The sequence below is a fragment of the Cebus imitator genome, unplaced genomic scaffold (genome assembly GCF_001604975.1).
Source record: "Cebus imitator isolate Cc_AM_T3 unplaced genomic scaffold, Cebus_imitator-1.0 Scaffold314, whole genome shotgun sequence".
NCBI lineage: Eukaryota > Metazoa > Chordata > Mammalia > Primates > Cebidae > Cebus > Cebus imitator.
The window spans coordinates 2,555,369-2,578,342 of NW_016107629.1; the positions used below are offsets into that span (position 1 = coordinate 2,555,369).

The 22,974-nt window shown below is 36.7% G+C and overlaps 1 protein-coding gene across 5 annotated transcripts in view; it reads right to left on the bottom strand.

Moving 5' to 3' along the window:
* VWA8 (von Willebrand factor A domain containing 8) overlaps positions 1-22,974 on the bottom strand; it is a 386,591-nt gene that overhangs the window by 288,389 nt on the left and 75,228 nt on the right. For all 5 annotated transcript variants that reach the window (XM_037729667.1, XM_017503777.2, XM_017503778.2 and 2 more), the window contains 3 exons: positions 8,637-8,768; positions 6,222-6,356; positions 6,055-6,132 (listed from right to left, as the gene is read on the bottom strand). In XM_037729667.1, coding sequence (XP_037585595.1) covers positions 6,055-6,132; positions 6,222-6,356; positions 8,637-8,768 — 345 coding nt within the window. The remainder of the gene's footprint in view (positions 1-6,054; positions 6,133-6,221; positions 6,357-8,636; positions 8,769-22,974) is intronic.

The following is a 22,974-nucleotide window of genomic DNA, read 5'->3' on the forward strand; positions in this document are numbered from 1 at the left end:
AGGTTGAGTTACACGCACTCCTGTCTGGGTGATCGAGCCAGATCTTGTCTCTTAAAAAAAAATTTTTTTAAGTCAGCCTCAAAAAAAAAAGTCAGCCTCCAATGTCCAAGGTTAAGTAAAAAACACTTAAATGAATCCAAATGTCTTGAAATTGTCATGAGAGAAAAGCACAAAGTCAAGGCAAAGGCAAGGAGCACAGCAATGAATCCAAGAAAGAGAGCAATAAAAACAAAGGACAGAAAATAAAAGAAGTCAAGACAAGATATTTCAACTATATTTGGATAAACAAGAAGTGGGGATTGTAGATTAGATGGAAAAGTGGGGAAAGGATTTGGTCTGAGTTTCTGAGTTTAGCTATAGAAAGAAAAACTTAGCTAAGGAGTCAATGAAGATCCTAAGATTTCAATATACTTTAGACCATGATTGTTTTCACTAAAAGTCCCATAAACTTATGTGCGCTTAAATTTTAGATTAAATTTGACTTGGTGTTTAATCTAACTAGTGCTTGATCAGAAGGAAAAGTCCTCAGATCTAGTGTATTTATGATGATGTAGAAAGAAATCTGGAAATATGCCCTTATCCGGTTGTGAAGAAAAGAGTAACTTGTATTTCTTCAACACTATGAAATCACTGGCTTCAACACTAAAAAAAGAATAATCAGTTAGAAGAATCTGACCTAATGCTTGAGCCAAATGATTTATGACTTTTATAATCTATTATAAAGCTTACTTTATGTACTGCCTCAAATCTGTGTTAAAGCTCTGTTTTCCTTTTAATTCATATGAAATGCAGTTCTAAAAATAATCAAGTCTAAAAATAAGGCAAAAACCACAGATTAAGTGTAGCTTTACACATGTACAAATAACAGGGAAGTCTCCACATTTTCTAGGAAAACAGATGGTGGATCTACTTGTTCCCACTACATTCTCTATGTTGCATCAAACCTCTGGAACTTTTTCATCAATGCGTACTATATTATTATAAAAACCAAATTCATTCTTTAAGTTTATTAATTCGTGTGTCCCCCAGAGAAGTTTTATATTTGATCTCAGGGGCTTGTTTTCTATAATAAGAAGCAGCTGATTATTTACATGGAAGGAAGCTATATAGTGAAAGAAACAAATTCACCTCTAAAATATGTTAGTTATTATATCTCTCTATCCCTTTATAAAGTATGTACTTCCAGGAACCTCTTTTCTCTAAACATTTTCTCTAAAGATTAATGAGCTGAAAAGCAGAATGGGAAAAGAAAAGGAGTTTTCAGCATATGTGCTTAATTTGCTTATCTCTATTGTTTACCCAATCCTTGTTGGACATCTAAAAGGTTAACAGGATATGTACAAAGGACGGGTAAATATTTTTATGGAAAATGTATGTGCCTTTCAATTATCATCATCCGTATTTTTCAGAGATTAGATTAATAAGACATGACTAAATGACCTTATTCTGTGACAGAAACTAGAAGACACCCAGTTTGTAACTCCAAAGAGTATCAAGAAATAGAAAGGCCTGCCATCAACTTTAACAGAAGCATCTTCCTACACTTATTCATCCATCCATTAACAAACTGAACAGAAAACAAAACAAAACAAAAATTAAAATAATGTTTTGGTGAGTTTATTGTCACTCTCTAAAAATATATGAGAAAATCTGTTCTCAGATTCCTAAACTAATTCTTTTACATATCAAGATAGCATCCTCAATGGCACGATACTTTGGGAGGCCTTCCAGTGTAGCTATGAGATCTGAATTATTAGATATACACATACTCTTTTGTTTGGTTCATCTTTTAAAGGACAGCAGCATGAAGTGAACATAAATTTCAAAGCTCAAACATACTGTATAAAACTGACTACAAAAACCTCATACAGAAACAGCACTGTTTGGAAAAACTGATGACACATACATTTCCAGTTTTCATTAGAATGAGAGTTTTTATTTTAATGTGAAGAAAATATTCATACCATACATAATTATATAAATAACACTAATAGCAAATGAAGGTGGAATCAAAAAGGAAAGAAATATTTTTTCTTCAAGATTTTCTCCATATGATTTCAAAGCAATGGCACATGAAAAAGGTAAACTATGCTATGACCTAAATATCTAAAATCTAAGATATTTAGAATAAACATTAACTTGTTTTACAAAATATATTAATGATTCTGGAGGGGGGCATCCCCTATTGTTGGTAGAAAAGCATTTTCACTGGAAATCAGAAGGCTGATGGTGAACGGGTTGGTGAAATGATAAAGTACACATTCAGATCATTTCTGCTGTGAGCTATGGAAGGGTATGAACATATGAACCAGCATACTGAGCCTACCATCTATCTTTTAATCTCTGACAAAGGCACCAAGAGAAGTGATTATGGAGGAAGACAGGGTGTCCTTCGTGGTATCTTCCATAAATTAAGTTAGAAATAGATATATCCTCACAAATATCCTTATTTCCCTTAAAAAATCCAGTAGTCCCAGAATCAATTTATAAAAACTCAATGCAAAATTTCTTTTCTGTGGGTTCTAAAACATGCCACCCGCTATAAAAGGTGGAAATTTATTTTCTGTTATCTATATGTTTCTCTTTCAAGACTCAGGGTATTCCACTAGTCTAAATGTCTTCACTTTAACTCATATCCTTTGCAATTTCATAAACTTGGATCATATGCTCCTTCACAGAGTTCATCTTTTAAGATTACAGAGATCCTTAGTAAATATTTGAACATTTTAAGTTCTTTAATCCATTAATTACTTTAACTACCTTTACCTACTTTCTTACCTACCTACCTTTACCTGTCTTTCTTGAAATATGACAATGAAAACTATACAAAATAATAGAGATGTGAATCCCCCATAGTTTTATACAAAGATGGGATATTTTCTCTTTTGTTTTCAAAACTATTTTCAAGGAACTCAAAATCCTAAATAGCACCTTGGTGCTCTGACTGAATTAAATTACCCAGAAAAAAGAAAAAAAATTAATAAAGAGAATTATTTAAAGAGAATTCTCATGTATATATTTACAATAGATTCTTCTACTTGTAGCCCAAAAGTTACTGGTAACATGTAGTTCCACTTCCTTCTAAACTCTGGCCAATTCAATCAATAGGCATAAAATATCTTAAAGCAGGAGGAAAGGAATCTCAATAGAATCATGTGAAATAAGAGCAACTAGCAAAATTTTCTATGATCTAAGGTCACAACAACTAACTGGTTTAAATGTTGTTTTTCAGAATAAAAGAATATTTTAAATACGAATATATTTAGTGTCAGAAACAATTAAAAAGTAAAACAACAAAAAAAAAAACACAAAACTTGTCCTAAAATGTAAGTAAATAGTATCACATTTACTTCCAAAGTCATTCAAAGAATAAAAAGAGACTCTTTTGTTATAACTAATAAGCTATCATAAGCAGCCAACTACTGACATACAGATTTAAAAATTAGCAGGATAAAAACGTCTCAGATGTGATCATTATTTTTTTGTTGTTTTTTTGTTTTATTGTATTTTAGATTCTGGGGTACATATGCAGATCATGCAGTATTGTTGCATAGGTAACATACATGGCAATGTGGTTTGCTGCCTCCATCTCCCTGCCACCTACATCTGGCATTTTTCCCCATGTTATCCCACCGCAACCTCCCCACCCCGCTGCTGTCCCTCTCTTGCCCCCCCCCAACAGACCCCAGTGTGTGATGCTCCCCTCCCTGTGTCCATGTGTTCTCATTGTTCAACACTGGCCTATGAGTGAGAACATGTGGTGCATGATTTTCTGTTCTTGTGTGAGTTTGCTGATAATTATGGTTTCCAGATTCATCCATGTCTCTACGAAGGACACAAACTCATCATTTTTTATTTCTGTATAGTATTTCATGGTGTATTTAAAAAAAAAGACAAAAATTCATTCTATATGCACACCAGCTGTAGTTTTCCCTTATCACCATATTGTACACAACATGTAAACCCACCAAAATAATCTATTCAAAAAACCCACCAAAATTTTGTAGAGAAAAAAGACTTGTACATTGAAAACTATAAAACGTTGCTGAAAGAAATTAAAGAAGACATAAATAAATGAAAAAACATTCATGTTCATGGATTGGAAGATTTTGCTTATTAAGATGACAGTACTACTCAGAGTGATCTACAGATTAAATACAATGTCTATCGAAATCTCAATGGCTTTTTTTTTTCAAAGTAATAGAAAAACCCATCCTAAAATTCATATGGAATCTCAAGGGACTCCGAATATCGAAAATAATCCTGGAAAGGAAGAACAAATTTGGAAGTTGTATACTTTGATTCCAAAATTTACTATAAAACTACCACAATCAAAACAGTGTGATGCTTGCATAAGGACAGACATATGGGCCAATGGAATAGAACAGAGAGACCAGAAGTAAATCCTTGCAAATATGGTCAAATGATTTTTAATAAGAGTGCTAAGGCCATCCAATGGGGAAAGTAGAGTCTTTTCAACATTGGTGCTGAAAAAACCAGATATTCACATTCAAAAAATCGAAGCTTAACCCTTATCTTACATTATATACAAAAATTAATTCAGAAAGAATCAGATACCTAAAAGTAAGACCTAAAACTGTAAAATGCTAGGAGGAAAACATAGGGGAAAATTCACGACATTGGACGTTACGATAAATTCTTAATTGTAACACCAACACAGGCAACAAAAGAAAAATGATAAATTGGACTTTACCAAAATTAAAAATTTTCGTACATCAAAAGATGTATAAAATCTTATTATTAAAATGGTGAAAAGAAAACCCACAGAATGAATTTAAATGTTTGAAAATCATATATGTGGAGAATGCAATCTACACCCAGAATACATTAAAAGACTTCTACAACTCAACAACAAAAAGTCAATTAAAAAAAAATAATAAAAGCTCAATTAGAACATGGGTAAGGACCACAGCCAACATCATACTGAACAGAAAAATGCTGGAAGCATTCTCCTTAACAACTGGAATAAGATAAGGATGTCCACTTTCACCATTCCTATTCAGCATAGAACTAGAAGTCCTAGCCAGAGCAATCAGGAAAGACAAAGAAATAAAAATAGGAAAAGGGGGAGTCAAGCTATCTCTCTTCACAGATGATATGTTTCTATATCTAAAAATCCCCACAGACTCCACCAAAAGGCTGCTAAATGTGTTAAGTGACTAAAGTTTCAGGATACAAAGTCAATGTACAAAAATCAGTAGCACTTCTATACACTAATAACATCCAAACTGAAAGCCAAATCAAGAACATAACCCCATTTACAACAGTCACAGAAAGAATAAAATATCTAGGAATACAGCTACCTAAGGAATTAATTTTCTCTACAACAAAAATTATAAAACACTGCTGAAAGAAATCAGAGATTACACAAACAAATGAAAAAACATTCTGTGCTCCTGAGAATTATGGTTGTTAAAATGGCCATTATGCCCAAAGCGATTTACGGATTCAATGCTATTCCTATGAAACTACCAACACCAGTTTTCACAGAATTAGAAAAAACTATTCTAAAATTCATGTAGATTCAAAAAACAGCCTGACTCGCCATGCAATCCTTAGCAAAAACAACAAAACCTGAGGCATCACACTACCTGACGTCAAACAAAGCCACAGTAACCGAGACAGCATTTTTATTCTTTCTGTGGCTGTTGTAAATGGGATTGTGCTCTTGATTTGGCTTTCAATTTAGATGATACTGGTGTACAAAAATGCTAGTGATTTTTGTACTGTATTTTTATAACTATTAATCAACCTCTTTTCACTCCTCCTTTCTCCTTACCCTTCCAGACTTCTGGAAAATAAATATCTCTTGAAAAACAGCCCCTGGTATGTTGTACATGTCAGATATCCTAGAATGTACTTTCAAAAGCTCCAAATAATTATAATTGCACCTTAATTTGAATAATTTGATTACTGTTTCGGTTCTTTACCTACATAATAAAAAGGTCATAACAAGAAGATATCTATAAATTCTGCTGATAGGCTAAGCATATATACTTACAGTCCAAGTGCTGCTAAAAATGAACACTGTACCTGATAGAGCATAATAGGTTCTATGTTGTATCCTAAGGTATCAGCAAAGTTCTTAGCAATCACTGTTTTTCCACAACCCTACAAATGGAAACACAATTATTCAAGGGGTAAGTCAAAATAACCAAAAGCTAGGAAACTAAAAGTCTGCAGTGAGACGTCATTCTTACCTTTCCTCCAATTAAACATATATCCTTAACCATGTGAGACTGCATCATTTCAGCCTGTAGCTGCTTATGGCTCAAAGTCTGTATGAAACGGTCCGATGCACAAGGTTGACTTAATGGCCTGGTCCCAGCTGGCACCTATAATTAAAGAGAGGTCAATATAACATGGCCAGGCACGGTGGTTCACGTTTGCAATCCCAACACTTTGGGAGGCCAAGGTGGGCAGATCACTTGAGGTCAGTAGTTGCAGACCAGTCTGGCAAACATGGTGAAACCACGTCTCTACTAAAATAGAAAAAAATTAGCTGGGAATGGTGGTGCGCACCCAACTACTTGAGGGGCTGAGGTAGGAGAACAGCTTGAACCTAGGAGGCAGAGATTGCAGTGAGCTGAGATCATGTCACTGCACTCTAGCCTGGTCAACAGAGTGACACTCCATCTTTAAAAATACATACATACATACATACATACATACATACATATATATACACATACACACACAGAGATATATATGTATACATGTAAAACATGCATATGTTTTTCTCAAAATATCAGTAACTTAAAACATATAACTGCCACTTAAAAGTCCCCAACTAATAGCTTGCTCAATTTAATTCTTTACTGTTTTTGATATTTCAATAGAGCAGCAACTATTTTTTCATTTCACAGATCTGATGATCATTATTAGAAAACTTCCAAATCAATTATTTCTCTAAAATTAAAGGACATGCTGCCCGACATATTCAAAAACATCACATCATCTTAATGCTGTTTATAACTTATTATAAAGATGTCACTACTGGAAAATAATTTTTTCCCCAAATTCTAGTTGTAAGCACAGAATTTAAAGTTAGTTCATTGAAATCTCTAAAGTCACCAATGACCTTCTGATTTCTAAAAGTCCATAAATCCTTTTCAGGTTTATCTTAATTTACCACTCAGAGGCATCTGTTCACAAATTCTCTCTTCCCATCTTTTCCACCTACTTCTCCTTTTATTTTTTATTCGTCCCTATTAGTTCCCAAGGAACGTGCTCTGCTGAGGACTCTGGGCTGAATCATATTATGTACCACATGAACCAAAGAATTTTAAGTTTGGAAGCGATAAGATCAGACTTGCATTTAAGAATTTATCCTGGAATTTATCATGGAAAGCTAACTGGAAGAGACAATGAGGTTAAAAAGCTGTTACCAAAGGGAAGCAAATAATGAAGCCTTGCTCACAGCTCATGCTTCTGAACATATTGTTTAAACTGCCAAAAATGTCTTGTCCACTCCTGAGCCACTGGAAAAATTCTATGTTATTCTTCCAGGGTTAGCTCAAGCTTCACCTTCTCTCTGAAGCTTTCCCTATTCCATCTCCTGAATCCCAGTATTACTTCCTTCTCCATATCCCCAGTCATTCCAATGCAGTCTTAACTCATCTGCCCTATCCTAAACTATCAGCTAGATGAGCCATTCATCTGAATAAAACAGAGAGTACAGAGGGAAAGAGTTCCTGTCTAGAAACCCAGCTGTGCCATCTCCGAGCTGGTGACTCTGGATGAATCAATTAACCTCTTGACATCGCAGTTTTCTACTCTACAAAATGGAGATAATAAAACTTACCTTCATGGATCTTGGGGGATTTAAATCACATAATATATGCAAAGAGACAAATACAGTGAGTAGTATACAGTAAAATCATAATGTGAACCTAGCCCATGGTAGACATAATCAATATTCAATTGAATGAATAAGTACAGTAACATGAATTAATATTAATATCAAATATTAAAATGAAAAAGTTTTTCATGAGCTGGGCACAGTGGCATGCACCTGTAGTCCCAGCTTCTCAGGAGCTGAGGCAGGAGTATTGTTTGAGCTCAGGAATTCAAAACAAGCCTGGGCAATACAGTGAGCCTCCATAAAATGTGTGTATATGTATCCATATATATATAGAGATGGAATGGAGCTGATATATATATATAACGTGTACATGCAGATGGAGCTCTATGGCCAAATATTATTTCCCTCTTCTAAAAACCAGTCAACCAGAGCAGGTCCTCTTTAAACTGTTTCACATAGCTAAGAAAGATTTTACTTGAAAACAGGGCTCTCTATCAGGTAAAATATGTTTCAAAACACTATTTCTTAACAAGGACTCATGGTAAAAAAAAAAAAAGCTGTTATTAATCAACCCTTGACTTGATTTTCCCAGAGGTCAACTTTGGATTTTTGATGAAAGGCTTTCCCTATGTTTCTCCTGAACTTTTCCAGTGTGTAAGCACACATGACTCTGGAGACATAGACATATGGATACAGACAGAAGCAGTATTATCAAGAAAGAAGGCTTATAAGGGATCATAAACCCAATTTAGGTCACAGAAACAAGCAGAACAAGGTACAGCTTAGAAAGAATAAACCTGTGTTTCATTACCTTAATGGTCACCTCTTTATCTGCAATCCGGATGGTCACAGAAGCTTGGGAGACATGGTTTTCTGTCATCTTCTCTACTCTTACAATTTCTTTAGGATGTAGAGAGCTTCCTGAATCTTGAAGTTCAAAGCGCTGTAAAATTACAAGAAAATCATGTAATTTACTTTTCATTTTAGCATTAACATTGGCTATCTGAAAGATTACACCTTAATTACAACTGAAATCCATTTTATATTATTATATAAAAGTAGAGGTTAAAAAAACTTAATGAGAATTTTTTTCTATTTGTACTAATACCATTCTACTTATACCAATTATTAAAGATGATATAAAATAATCCCTAAAATTTGCTAAATGACAAGAAATGGAATTGCTGAGTTCCTGACCTGGTTGAAGTTCATAGCTTACATTTCTTCATAATCAACTTCCTAGAAAGAGATAATGAGACCCTTCAAAACATGCTGAAATAAAACAAGGCCCTATCAGTTTATTCTTGAAATCAATCAAAGCTAATGTGTTATCTGAAATTCATGAAAACAGAATTTCTTGGACATCATTCTGCTGTACACTATGTAAATAGCTTAACTAATTAAAATTATTATAACAATTTTCCACAGCATATGGTACAGTGCCTTCCACACTGTAGGGGTCTCAATATTTGTCAACCTGGATTTAAAAGGCTAGAACCACCAGGCACAGTGACTCATGCCTGTAATCCCAGCACTTTGGGAGGCGAAGGCAGGTGGATCACCTGAGGTCAGGATTTGGTGACGAACCTGGTCAACATAGTGAAATCCTGTCTACTAAAAATACAAAAATTAGCCAGGCATGGTGGTGCACAGCTATAGTCCTAGCTACTCAGGAGGCTTAGGCACGAGAATCCCTTGAGCCTAGAGGCGGAGTTTGCGGTGAGTCGAGATCACGCGGCTGCACTACAGCATGGGCAAAAACAAAAACTCCATCTCAAAAAAAAAAAAAAAGAAAAAAAGGCTAGGACCATTGATTCTTGATGTGGCCCAACTGTCAATGTTCTAACACTGACTATACCACCACATTCCAGGTAGTTACATCAAAACTGTGTACAAAGAATACAGATAAGTATGTGAAAGATGAGAATAAATTGATAATTAAGTTCTATGCCCTACTTATAGCCACATGTTTAATATAAAAAACTGAATTTATTTTTACTATTAAATAGTCAGAAGTTACCCCCAAAAGTCCTACACTAGTTTTGGAACATTATTACTATAGCGAAAGAGTTGAAACTCAATGAAATAATAGATCATCATGTATTCAGCAGAATGAAAGAACTCCAGAAAACAGATTTGGGAGGAAGGAAATCATGTTCAACCTCAACATTCTAAACATAACAGCCCAGTTCAAGTCCTCATTTTGATGTCATAGTACTCAAGACAATCACTAATTCCTTTCCCCAAACCCAAAAAAAACTGTGTATTTGTACTACCATTAAAAAGTTCTATATGTCATACAATTTATATATGCAAATCCCCCTAGTGTTACATAACTGGACAAGAATTGCTTCCATGTTGTAGACAAATAGCAATTATTGACATCTTAATTTCATGAAAATAAAAGTTCCACTGTATTTTAAGAAGGACTCAATAGGAAAGAAGTAAGGCCTACCCAAGTAATTAAATTCATTAGAATTTAGAACCAATGGCTTGCCACAGTGGCTCATGCCTGTAATCCCAGCACTTCGGGAGGCAGAGGTGGGCAGATCATTTGAGGTCAGGAGTTCAAGACCAGCCTGGCCAACATGGTGAAACTCCATCTCCACCAAAAATACAAAAATTAGCCAGGCATGGTTGTGCATGCCTGTAGTCCCAGCTGCTCAGGAGGCTGAGGCAGGAGAGTCACTTGAACCTGGGAAGAAGAGGTTGCAGTGAGCCAAGATGTGCCCCTGCACTCCAGCATTGGTGACAGAGTGAGACTCTGTCTCAAAAAAAAAAAATTAGAGGGACTCTCCAAGATGGCTGAATAGACAAAACTCCAGTGCACAACACCCAGTGAGAGAAATGCAGAAATCCAGAGATCTCCTAGCTCCAACTGAGGTACCAGGTGCATTTCAACCAGTCTGGTCCAACAGTGAGCAAACCCCACCCAAGGCAAAAGGAGGCAGGGAGGGGTGCTGCTTCACCCAGAAAATGCATCTGACCAGCGAGTTGGAGGCTCCTCCTCTGGCATTCCAGTCCAGATACATCGCTTCCCCCAAAGCCTCAGCAATACACAGAACAGGGGATCTTTGCCAGTCAAGTGCCGGGAATTACAGGCATGGAGTTGAATAATAATTCAGGACAGTGTTCTGGATTGGCGCACAGACCTAAACAGATGCATAAGCCCAAAAGGCGGCTGGGAGAGCCTGCAGACCAAGCTATCGACCCCTCCCCCTGCCCAGAGAGAGAGGGAGCCATATGCAGGAGCAGCTGGGTGGGCCCTTACCCCAAGACCAGAGAGACAGGAAGCTGAAACGGGGAGACAGCTGGGTGCAGCTGGGCGGGTCCAACCCTCCCCCACAAACCCCAGAGGGCTGAAGCTCTGACTCTAGTGGGTTGCACAGCCAGTGCCACAGTCTGAGCTGAACCTGAATGATCCAGGCCAGTGGAGGAAGGGCACAACCCACCATTAGAGGGGTGGGACTGGGCTACATGTCTTAACAAAAAACACAGGAAGCCTACATAGCAACGGGACTGTGTTCTTGACTACCCAGCAGTGCCGCCAGGTCAGCGGAAGAGGTGGGCCTAAACCCCCAGTGTAAACAAAAAAGAAACAGGAATCTTCCCTAGAACCTGAAGGAGTCCCTAGAAACCCAGTAGCACCTCAACAAGCAGACAAGCGACCTCATCAAGCAACTCCATGAGACCACAGCCAGGTAAATCCACAAAGATGGGAAAAAACCAGCACAAAATATATGAAACCAGCAAAGACCATAACACCTCTTCTTCAAGGGATCACAACTCCTCAACAACACGGGAACACAACATGACCATGAAGGAGTGCAATGAATTGACAGAAACGGGCTTCAGAAGGTGGATAATAACAAACTTTTCTGAGCTAAAGGAACACGTTCTAATTCAATGCAAAAAAACCAAAAACCTTGAAAAAAGGTTAGATGAAATGCTAACCAGAATAACCAGCTTAGAGAAGAATATAAACGACTTGATGGAGTTGAAAAACACAGCAGGAGAACTACGTGAAGCAAACACAAGTTTTAATAGCCGAATCGATCAGGCAGAAAAAAGGATATCAGAGATTGAAGATCAACTCAATTAAATAAAAAGAGAAGGCAAGACAGGAGAAAAAAGAGTGAAAATAAATGAACAAAGACTCCAAGAAATATGGGATTATGTGAAAAAACCTATTCTACGCTTCATTGGTGTACCTGAATATGATGGGCAGAATGAATCCAAGCTGGAAAACACACTCCAGGATATTCTCCAGGAGAACTTCCCAAGCCAAGCAAGGCTAGGGAAGAAATACAGAGAACTGTATTTCTTCATTCAAATTCAAGAAATACAGAGAATTCCACAAAGATATTCCTCAAGAAGAGCAATCCCAAGGCACACAATCGTCAGATTCACCAGGGTTGAAATGAAGGAAAAAATGCTAAGGGCAGCCAGGGAGAAAGGTCAGGTCACCCACAGAGGGAAGCCAATCATATTCACAGCAGAGCTCTCGGCAGAAACCCTACAAGCCAGAAGAGAGTGGGGGCCAATATTCAACATCCTTAAAGAAAAGAACTTTCAACCCAGAATCTCATATCCAGCCAAACTAAGCTGCATATGTGAAGGAGAAATAAAATCCTTTATGGACAAGCAATTACTAAGAGATTTCGTCACCACCAGACCTGCCCTACAAGAGCTCCTGAAAGAAACATTAAGCACAGAAAGGAACAAGTACCAGTTACTGCAAAAGCAAACCAGTTGGCAAAGACCAAAAATGCAATGAAGAAAATGAGTCAACTAATGGGAAAGAAAACCAGCAGGTAAAAAAAATGGCAGGATTAAATTCACACATAACAATATTAACATTGAACGTAATGGCCTAAATGCCCCAATCGAAAGACACAGACTGGCAAATTGGATAAAAAGTCAAGACCCATCAGTGTGCTGTATTCAGGAAACCCATCTCACATACAAAGACACACACAGACTCAAAATAAAGGGATGGAAGAAGATTTACCAAGCAAATGGAAAACAAAAAAAAAAGCAGGGGTTGCAATCCTAATCGCTGGAAAAATGGACTTCAAACCAACAAAGATCAAAAGAGACAAAGAAGGACACTACATAATGGTAAACGAATCAATCCAACAAGAAGAGCTAACTATCCTAAATATATACACACCCAATACAGGAGCACCCAGATACATAAAGCAAGTTCTTAATGATCTAAAACAAGATTTAGATTCCCACACAATATAGTGGGAGACTTCAACACTCCACTGTCAATATTAGACAGATCAACAAGACAGAAAATTAACAACGATATCCAGGACTTGAATGCAGAGCTGGACCAAGCAGACCTAATAGACATATACAGAATACTCCACCCCAAATCCACAGAATATACATTTTTCTCAGCACCACATTGCACTTACTCTAAAATTGACCACATCATTGGAAGCAAATCACTCCTCAGCAAATGCAAAAGAACAGAAATCATAACAAACAGTCTGTCAGACCACAGAGCAATCACACTAGAACTCAGGATTAAGAAACACACTCAAACCCGCACAACCACTTGAATAACTTGCTTCTGAGCGTCAACTGGATAAACAATGAAATAAAAGCAGAAATAAAGAGGGTCTTTGAAACCAATCAGAATGAAGACACAACTTACCAGAATCTCTGGGACACCTTTAAAACAGTGTCAAGAGGGAAATTTATAGCAATAAATGCCCACATGAGAAACAAAGAAAGATCTAAAATTGACACCCTATCATCAAAATTGAACGAGCTAGAGGAGGAAGATCAAAAAAACTCAAAAGCTAGCAGAAGACAAGAAATAACTAAGATCAGAGCAGAACTGAGGGAGACCGAGACACAAAAAACCCTTCAAAAAAATCAATAAATCCAGGAACTGGTTTTTTTAAAAGATCAACAAAATAGACCGCTAGCCAGATTAATAAAAAAGAAAAGGGAGAAGAATCAAATAGAGACAATGAAAAATGATAAAGGGGATATCATCACTGATCCCACAGAAATACAAACTACCATCACAGTTTACTACAAACAGCTCTATGCACATAAGCCAGTAAACCAGGAAGAAATGGATAAATTCCTAGGCATTTGTACTCTACCAAGACTAAACCAGGAGGAAATTGAAACCCTGAATAGACCAATAACAAGGGCTGAAGTAGAGGCAGCAATCAATAGCCTACCATCCAAAAAAAGTCCAGGTCCAGAAGGGTTCACAGCCAAATTCTACCAGACATACAAAGAGGAGCTGGTTCCATGCCTTCTAAACCTGTATCAAACAATACAAAAGGAGGGAATCCTCCCTAACTCATTTTATAAGATCAACATCATCTGATACCAAAACCAGGCAGAGACTCAACTAAAAAAGAAAACTTCAGGCCAATAGCCATGATGAACATCGACTCAAAAATCTTCAATAAAATACTGGCAAACAGATTGCAACAGCACATCAAGAAGCTTATCCATCACAATTAAGTAGGCTTCATCCCAGGGATGCAAGGCTGGTTCAACATACACAAACCCATAAATGTAATCCATCACATAAATGGAACCAAAGACAAAAACCACATGACTATCTCAATAGATGCAGAGAAGGCTTTCGACAAAATACAACAGCCCTTCATGCTAAAAACTCTCAATAAACTAGGTATCGACAGAACATGTCATAAAATGATAAAAGCTATATATGACAAACCTACAGCCAATATTATACTTAACTGGCAAAAGCTGGAAGAATTCAGGCACTAGACAAGGATGCCCTCTCTCACGACTCCTATTCAATATAGTATTGGAAGTTCTGGCCAGAGCAATCAGGTAAGAAAAAGAAATAAAGGGTATTCAGTTAGGAAAGGAGGAAGTCAAACTGTCTCTATATGCAGGTGACATGATCGTATATCTAGAAGACCCCATCGTCTCAAACTGATAAGCAACTTTAGGAAAGTCTCAGGATACAAAAGCAACGTGTAGAAAGCATTCCTATATACCAAGCATTCCTATATACACAAGCATTCCTATATACCAATAACAGACAAACAGTGAGCCAAATCAAGAGCAAACTCCCATTCACAATTGCTACAGAGAGAATAAAATACCTAGGAATACAACTAACAAAGGATGTAAAGGACCTCTTCAAGGAGAACTACAAACCATTGCCTAACGAAATCAGAGAGGACACAAACAGATGGAGAAACATTCCATGCTCATGGTTAGGAAGAATTAATATCATGAAAATGGCCATACTGCCCAAAGTAATCTATAGATTCAACACTATCCCCATCAAGCTACCAATGACTTTCTTCACAGAACTGGAAAAAACCACTTTAAACTTCATATGGAATCAAAAGAGAGCCCACATAGCCAAGACAATCCTAAGCAAAAAGAACAAAGTCAGAGGCATCACACTGCCAGACTTCAAACTATACTACAAGTCTACAGTAATCAAAACAGCATGGTACTTGTACCAAAACAGAGACATAGACCAATGGAACAGAACAGAGGCCCCAGAAGCAACACTACACATCTACAACCATCTGATCTTTGACAAACCTCACACAAAAAAAAGCAATGGGGAAACGACTCCATGTTTACTAAATGGTGTTGGGAAAACTGGCTAGCCATTTGCAGAAAGCAGAAACTGGACCCCTTCCTGTCACCTTACACTAAAATTAACTCCAGATGGATTAAAGATTTAAACATAAAACCTAGCACCATAAAAACACTAGAAGAAAACATAGGCAAAACCATCCAGGACATAGGCATAGGCAAGGACTTCATGACTAAAACACCAAAAGCAATGACAATAAAAGCGAAGATAGACAAATGGGATCTAATAAAAATTCAGAGCTTCTGTACAGCAAAAGAAACCATGATTAGAGCAAACTGGCAACCAACAGAATGGGAAAAAATTTTTGCAGTCTACCCATCTAACAAAGGGCTAATATCCAGACTCTACAAAGAACTAAAACAGATATACAAGAAAAAAACAAACAACCCCGTTCAAAAGTGGGCGAAGGATATGAACAGACACTTTTCAAAAGAAGACATTTATGAGGCCAACAAACATATGAAAAAATGCTCATCATCACTAGTCATTAGAGAAATGCAAATCAAAACCACATTGGGATACTATCTCACACCAGTTAGAATGGTGATCATTAAAATATATGGAGACAACAGATGCTGGAGAGGATGTGGAAAAATAGGAACACTCTTACACAGTTGGTGAGAGTGTAAATTAGTTCAACCATTGTGGAAGACAGTGTGGTGATTTCTCAAGGATCTAGAAATAGAAATTCCATTTGACCCAGCAATTCCATTACTGGGTATATACCCAAAGAACTATAAATTGTTCTACTACAAAGAGACATGTACACATATGTTCATTGCAGCCCTGTGTACAATAGCAAAGACCTGGAACCAACTCAAATGCCCATCAATGACAGACTGGACAAAGAAAATGTGGTATATATACACCATGGAATACTATGCAGCCATAAAAAATGATGAGTTTGTGTCCTTTGTATGGACTTGGATGAATCTGGAAACCATCATTTCAGCAAACTGACACAAGAACAGAAAGCCAAACACCTCATGTTCTCACTCATAGGTGGGTGTTGAACAATGAGAACAGGTGGACTCAAGGAGAGGAGCATCACACACTGGGGGCAGTTGGCGGGGTAGGGGAGAGAAAGCAGGGGGTGGGGAGGATGAGGAGGGATAACATGGGGAGAAATGCCAGAAATAGTATGCACCTAAAGTAAAATAAAAAAATAAATATGCTATTTAAAAAAATTAGAATGAAGATTCATTAAATTAGGAAAACAAATAAATGAGCTTAAACATATGTTTTTACCACAGCTAGAGTAGTGCCAATCTACCTTGACATAGGATTGATGTCAGAGAGCTCATATTCCAGAAATAAACACTAATGTCCTGAACCCCTTGCTATACTGGTTATGTCCTCATATATAATTCAAGCTAAAATATTTCAGTAGAATAAAAATAGTAGGCTAGGCTACACTAATATAGTAAAAACTTCAAATTGGAAGATGAATTATCATTTTCTTGCATAGAAAATTTAGAGGATTGTTAATCAGAACGGTATTATTCAGAAAGGTACCCCCATATTCTCTATCTTCAACTTCATCATTTAAGTTTCTTAGTCCAAAAGCTTCAAATCATCCTTACCTCTGTCTCAACCCTGCCTCCAACACTTGAGCAAAACATGATTCTACCTTCAAACTACTACCCAGATTCAGCTACTTCTTACCAACATCACAGCTGATCAGAAGAACCATAGACATAATTATTTTAGGTTACTTGCTAGCAAGAAGTAGAAAATAAGAGTTTAACTTACCACTGTATATTTTTGACTATTCCCCATGAATTCTTAAATTTCAATTAAACAAACAGTACTAACATTTTCTAATACATTTTCTTTAGAATTAGGTTATTTAAATTGTGAATTATAATTAAATAAAATGAAATATAAATCACATTGGATATTGGTCTGTCAGGCTTCTATATTCCTTACAAGTCCCAATCCTGTCCCATCAGGCCATCTACTTTCTTCATACCTTTTTTCAGGCTGTGAAGCACTGAAAGTGAAATTCTGCATACCAAGTTGCCTGAGCAAGTATGTGGCCCCAGTCTCTTCTGGGCTCTTTGCTGATAGCCCCTCAACAAATAACATTATTACAGTCCTCAGAAGTCAATCTGAGCCCATTTATCACCCTGTCAAGAGGCAATCTTGCTGCCTCCTCCACTCAGAACAGAGCTTTCAGATACATACTCCTCTACCCTTTACTAGAACATAAGGCACATTAGGGCAATATTAAACGTATCTATTTGGCTCACTCCAAATTTCCAGTACCTAAAATCACACATAGGACATGGTCAATGGTCAATAATGGTTTGTTAAACGAACAAACAAACAAAATTATTTTTCCTTTATCCTCAAAATCATTGATGTTTTAATCAATCCTTGTTATTGTTCCCACTGTTTCAGTAGAAAAGACTTCTGCTTTCACTATGAGTAGATGGAAACCCCTAGAAGTCTTTCTACATCAAATTATGGCAGCTCCATCATCCTGCGTGGAAACTATGTTCTTCTATCATTTGAAACCAAGACACAGGGTGCTCTGAAAATGTCCTTTTCCACATCGGCTAGGCAACATTTTCCATGTATTCCACATTTTTAGTCCCTTCTGCCTATAAAAATGTTTGCCTCCCCCATTCCAAGAAACAATATGTCTTAATTGTACCTCATCCTGAGTGATCTATCATCTTCCGGCTTTTGTTCACCAACAAATTTGGTTGATACATATGAATATATAGTCACTGGTTCAGCTTCATCTCCAATTTAAAATGTAAGCCCACTGATTTTTGGCTTACATTCCTACCACTCTGCTAACACTGATTTTGGTAAGTCCATCAATAATATCCTATTTGCCAAATTAAATAAATTAGATTTCCTATTTCACTGTTTCCTTCTCAGTCTTTTTTGCAGGTTCTTCTTCATCTTCTTGACTTGTACACATTAAGGTACTTCAGGAGTGGATCTTTTTATTTTCTATCTACATTCGCTTTTTAAATAATTTCACCACTTGCATGACTTTACAAACCACCATGACTCACGATTTTCTCTCTCCAGTCCAGATTGCTCTCCTGAAATCTTGACTTGTATATTCAACTGCCTCTTTGACATTTCCAGTTGGATAGCTAATAGGCATCTTAAATCAAATATATGCAATACTCAGGTCTGATATTCCCTCCACCTCTATATTCTCTATCTCCACTTCATCATTCAAGTTTCTCAGTCCAAAAGCTTGAAATCATCCTTAACTCTGTATCAACCCTACATCCAACCCTTCAGCAAATCATGATTCTACCTTTAAAACATAACCCAAATCCAACTACTTCTTACCAACATCACAGCTGATCAAAGCAACAATAGTGTCTCAACTGGATTATTACAACAGTCTACCAATTGTTTTTACCCTGTTTTCATTTATACCCTCCACAGTCTATTCACTACTTAGCAACCAGAATGAGCCTGTTAAAATGATCACTCATACAACACATTTCTCAAAACCCTCTACTGGTGTTCCACCTCACTTAGACTTAAAGCAGAAGTCCTTTCCATGGCTTACAGAGCCCTACATGATCTGACTGTCTTTACCTTCCAATTTCTCTCCTACTCACCTCTCCTTCACTCACTCTGCCCCAATACACTGTCCTTTGCTGTTCCTACAGTTCCCAGGTATGCTCCTGCCTCAGTGTTTTCATACTGGTTATCCCTTCTCTCTGAAATACTTTCTACCCACAGGACTTCTGTCCTTCAGATCTTTATTCAAAGGTCATCTTCTCAGCATCCATTCCTAAACTGACAGACTATATACTTATTTACTTACTTGACTGACAGAAAGTAAATAAGTATATAGTCTGTCAGATGAGGAATGGATGCTATCACTGAGAAGCATCCATTCCTTTAGTTGCCCTTCACTAAAAAATAAGTTCCATGAAGGTAGAAAGTTCTGTTTTGTGCACATCTCCAGCATAACAGTGCCTGGCTAATCAATTGGATGGAAGGATGGATGGAATGAATGATCTTTTTTGAGTGAATATTGCAAGCCTTCATTCAACAAGACATCTTTGCTGCATTTGAAACTGCTGCTATTACTTTCTTCTTTAAACAGTTGTTCCCAATACTCCCTAAAAATACTCTCTGCCATTCTATTTATCTCTAACTACACTTCCTCTGCCTAATTTGAAGGTTCTTTCCCCACTATCCAATCTTGAAATGTTCAGTCCGTAGACAGACTTTTCCTCTCATACTTGCCCTCCTTAGGCTGTTACATCCATCCCCATGAATTCAACTAACAGCCAAACATTAATGGGTTCCAAGTATTTATCTTTAATATCAAAATACCTCTAGAACCAGATCCACATTTTCAAGTCTGCTAGATAAAACCACCTGAAAAACCTCAAATTCAAAAGGGTCCTAGTGTATGGAATTATTTAGCCCCCACCACAAATGTGCTCATTTTCCCTACTTTCTCATATTAATTAACAGCAACTCTATTCAGTTGTCCAAGGTAGGATTTGATTTCTTACTTTCTCTCATAGCTCCCTCAACCCACCTCATACCTCATATTTCATCAGTTAGTAACATCTATCATCCTACCTCTGAAACATTTCTCATATGCATTTAATTCCTATTTCACTGGCCTACTTCAGGTCATTACTTCTTTGACCAGAGCTAGCCATCATTATGCTAGACCGCAAGAAAAAAACACCACGATATTAAGAGTCATTTATTGAAATATCTGATGCTCCTCAGACATTTATATTGTATGTTCCTCAGGAACTGAAATAAGATTGCATCCACTTCTGTATCACTAGATTTCCATATGTATAACATTTGCCAAATAATGAATGTTCAATTAATGTTTGTTGAACTAAATGAAAATACTAAATGTAAGATCCAAGTTTCTTATTTAAAAACTATGGCTCAGATTACATTATCAATGGATAAGTGGCAGTATATCCTTTCTAAATCACCAAGGGAACTTACCACTGTAACCATTGTTATGATGCAGTCTTAATCAAGTAGAGACAGAGCCAAGACATATTACTAGAAGCCTGGATGTATTTGTTACTAAACTATAAGAAAGATTCAGAATGAAAGGGTTTTCTTTAAGACATCCTTAACTAAAAGCTAGAAGTTATTTCATGACTACAGAAACATGTTTTTAGAGTAGGAACATTACATGATGAGCACCATCTGGGGAATGAAAGTCATTCCAGCCATTTTTATAATTTGTTCAGAAAGAAGAAAGGTACTATGAATTCTAGCTGATTGCATTTCATTGACTAATAATTTTTCCTTAAAAATACAGTCTAATTAATGAATTACACTAAGATTCAAATGGATATCTAATTCAAATGCAACTACAATTAATTTATATGATAATCTAGGAGATAAGATAATTATCATTTATCATGGAAAAGTTGTGTGTGTATGTGTGTGTGTTTGTGTGTGTGTATGTATATAAATACCATCTTAATTTACCATTATAATACATACTTCTATTTCTTAACATTTTTTTCAAATTCAACAATATTTTCTTAATTTTTACCTCTTCTAATTCAAAACTATTTGAGCACATATAACATTTCACCCATCTATAAATATTAGCTTAAAAAAATGCTTTGAGGAAAATGTAGAAACTTGCAATAACAAATAGGCCACATAGACTTCCCAGAAGAGTTCACAAAGAATTTTATCAATAAATAGACTCTTCTACTCTTAAGATATTTAAGATGCTAATCTGGTTGTATAAATCACTGTGTAATGATCTTACAAAAAGATCTTACTTCGTTAAGATCAGACAAATGAACTTAAGCCCTCCCACTTGATAGTTTACTGAGTTAGAATTGTCCATTAACTAGCTCTTCACATAATTAAGGTGAGAAGACAGGCTACTCTTTCTCCTCTTATCTAATTAATACCAAACCCTTTTTCCTTTTTAAAAAACTCTACAATCAAATTTGAAATCATTTCTGTTCTAATATAAACTCAATCATTTTTCTATGTTCCCCTTAATTATGGTTAAAATAAAAAAACAGAAATTGAAGCAACACTAGCTACTTTCTTCAGAAAATTCAACTCTTTAAAGATATTCTATAACTTTATAATAAATTTGTATGGCTAGTTTTGAAATTACAGACCAAAAACACATCAAAGTGGTTTTTTTGGAAAGATAAAGACCTTTGTTTGTAACTGATTTTTCTAGACACTGAATATCTTCTCTCAGTTTTTTTCAGAAAAACTTTACATTGCTTCATTTTATCAGAATTTCCCATGAGTTTCTTCCTCCCTGAGTATATGCCCTTGTTCCCAAGGCACTGTGCATGGTGCTGAGGAGCATTAAAGTTCCTCTAGAGTCAGCCTTTGCTCTTAAACACTAGATACTCTACTTCAATGACCAATGGCCAATTTAGCTAAGACGTTGATTAAATCAAAGATAAGTTCCAGTTCTCTTTTTCCCCAGCACGTGGAATAAACCTTTAAGTGAACTATATTGTCCGAAGATAGTAATTTCCTGACTCCTTGAGCCTATTAATCTCCCCATTTCCAAATGGTTCTTAATATCCACCTTCCTACTCTTTTGGCCGCTGTTCCTCCTCCTCCTTCTCCTCCTACTCTTCCTTTCTCTCTCTCATACACACACACACACACACATGCACACACACAAACACATGCACACACACACACCCCTTTCTTCTCTTTCATCATTGGTTACTTCAGTGCTTCCATTCTCTGCTATCTCTTTACTCTCCTTTGTCTCTTTATTGACCATTATTTTCCTCTTGCTTTTCTTTTTTTTTTTTTTTGAGACGGAGTTTCGCTCTTGTTACCCAGGCTGGAGTGCAATGGCGCGATCTCGGCTCACCGCGACCTCCGCCTCCTGGGTTCAGGCAATTCTCCTGCCTCAGCCTCCTGAGTAGCTGGGATTACAGGCACGCGCCACCATGCCCAGCTAATTTTTTGTATTTTTAGTAGAGACGGGGTTTCACCATGTTGACCAGGATGGTCTCGATCTCTTGACCTTGTGATCCACCCGCCTCGGCCTCCCAAAGTGCTGGGATTACAGGCTTGAGCCACCGCGCCCGGCCCCCCTCTTGCTTTTCTTTTAGATTCTGTCCCTACACCTCTCTTCTCATTATCTATTAGGAACAGCTGTTTATTTTTATTTTATTGTTATTACTATTGACTTAAGCAGTCAAAGAAAATACTGTTTCTTTGTCTAACTGATCTGAAAAAAATCCCACTTATGTAACTAGAATTCAATGTTCCACTCTTCTTAGGTCGTCTCATTCTTAATAGATACATAGAGGGTGTTCTGTATCCCAGAGACTCTGTAGATTTGAGGATAAGGGAAACAGAAATATCATTTCCTATGCTTAAAGTTGTGAAATCCTGGTCTCCAGAAAATAAAGGTTCTAATAGAAAGGTACACAGTTTAATGGTCACATTCTATTTCTTAGAAATCTGCACCTTGAACCAACCCACGTAAAAAAAACAAAACCATCTTTCATAAGGAGAAATTAATTTTGGT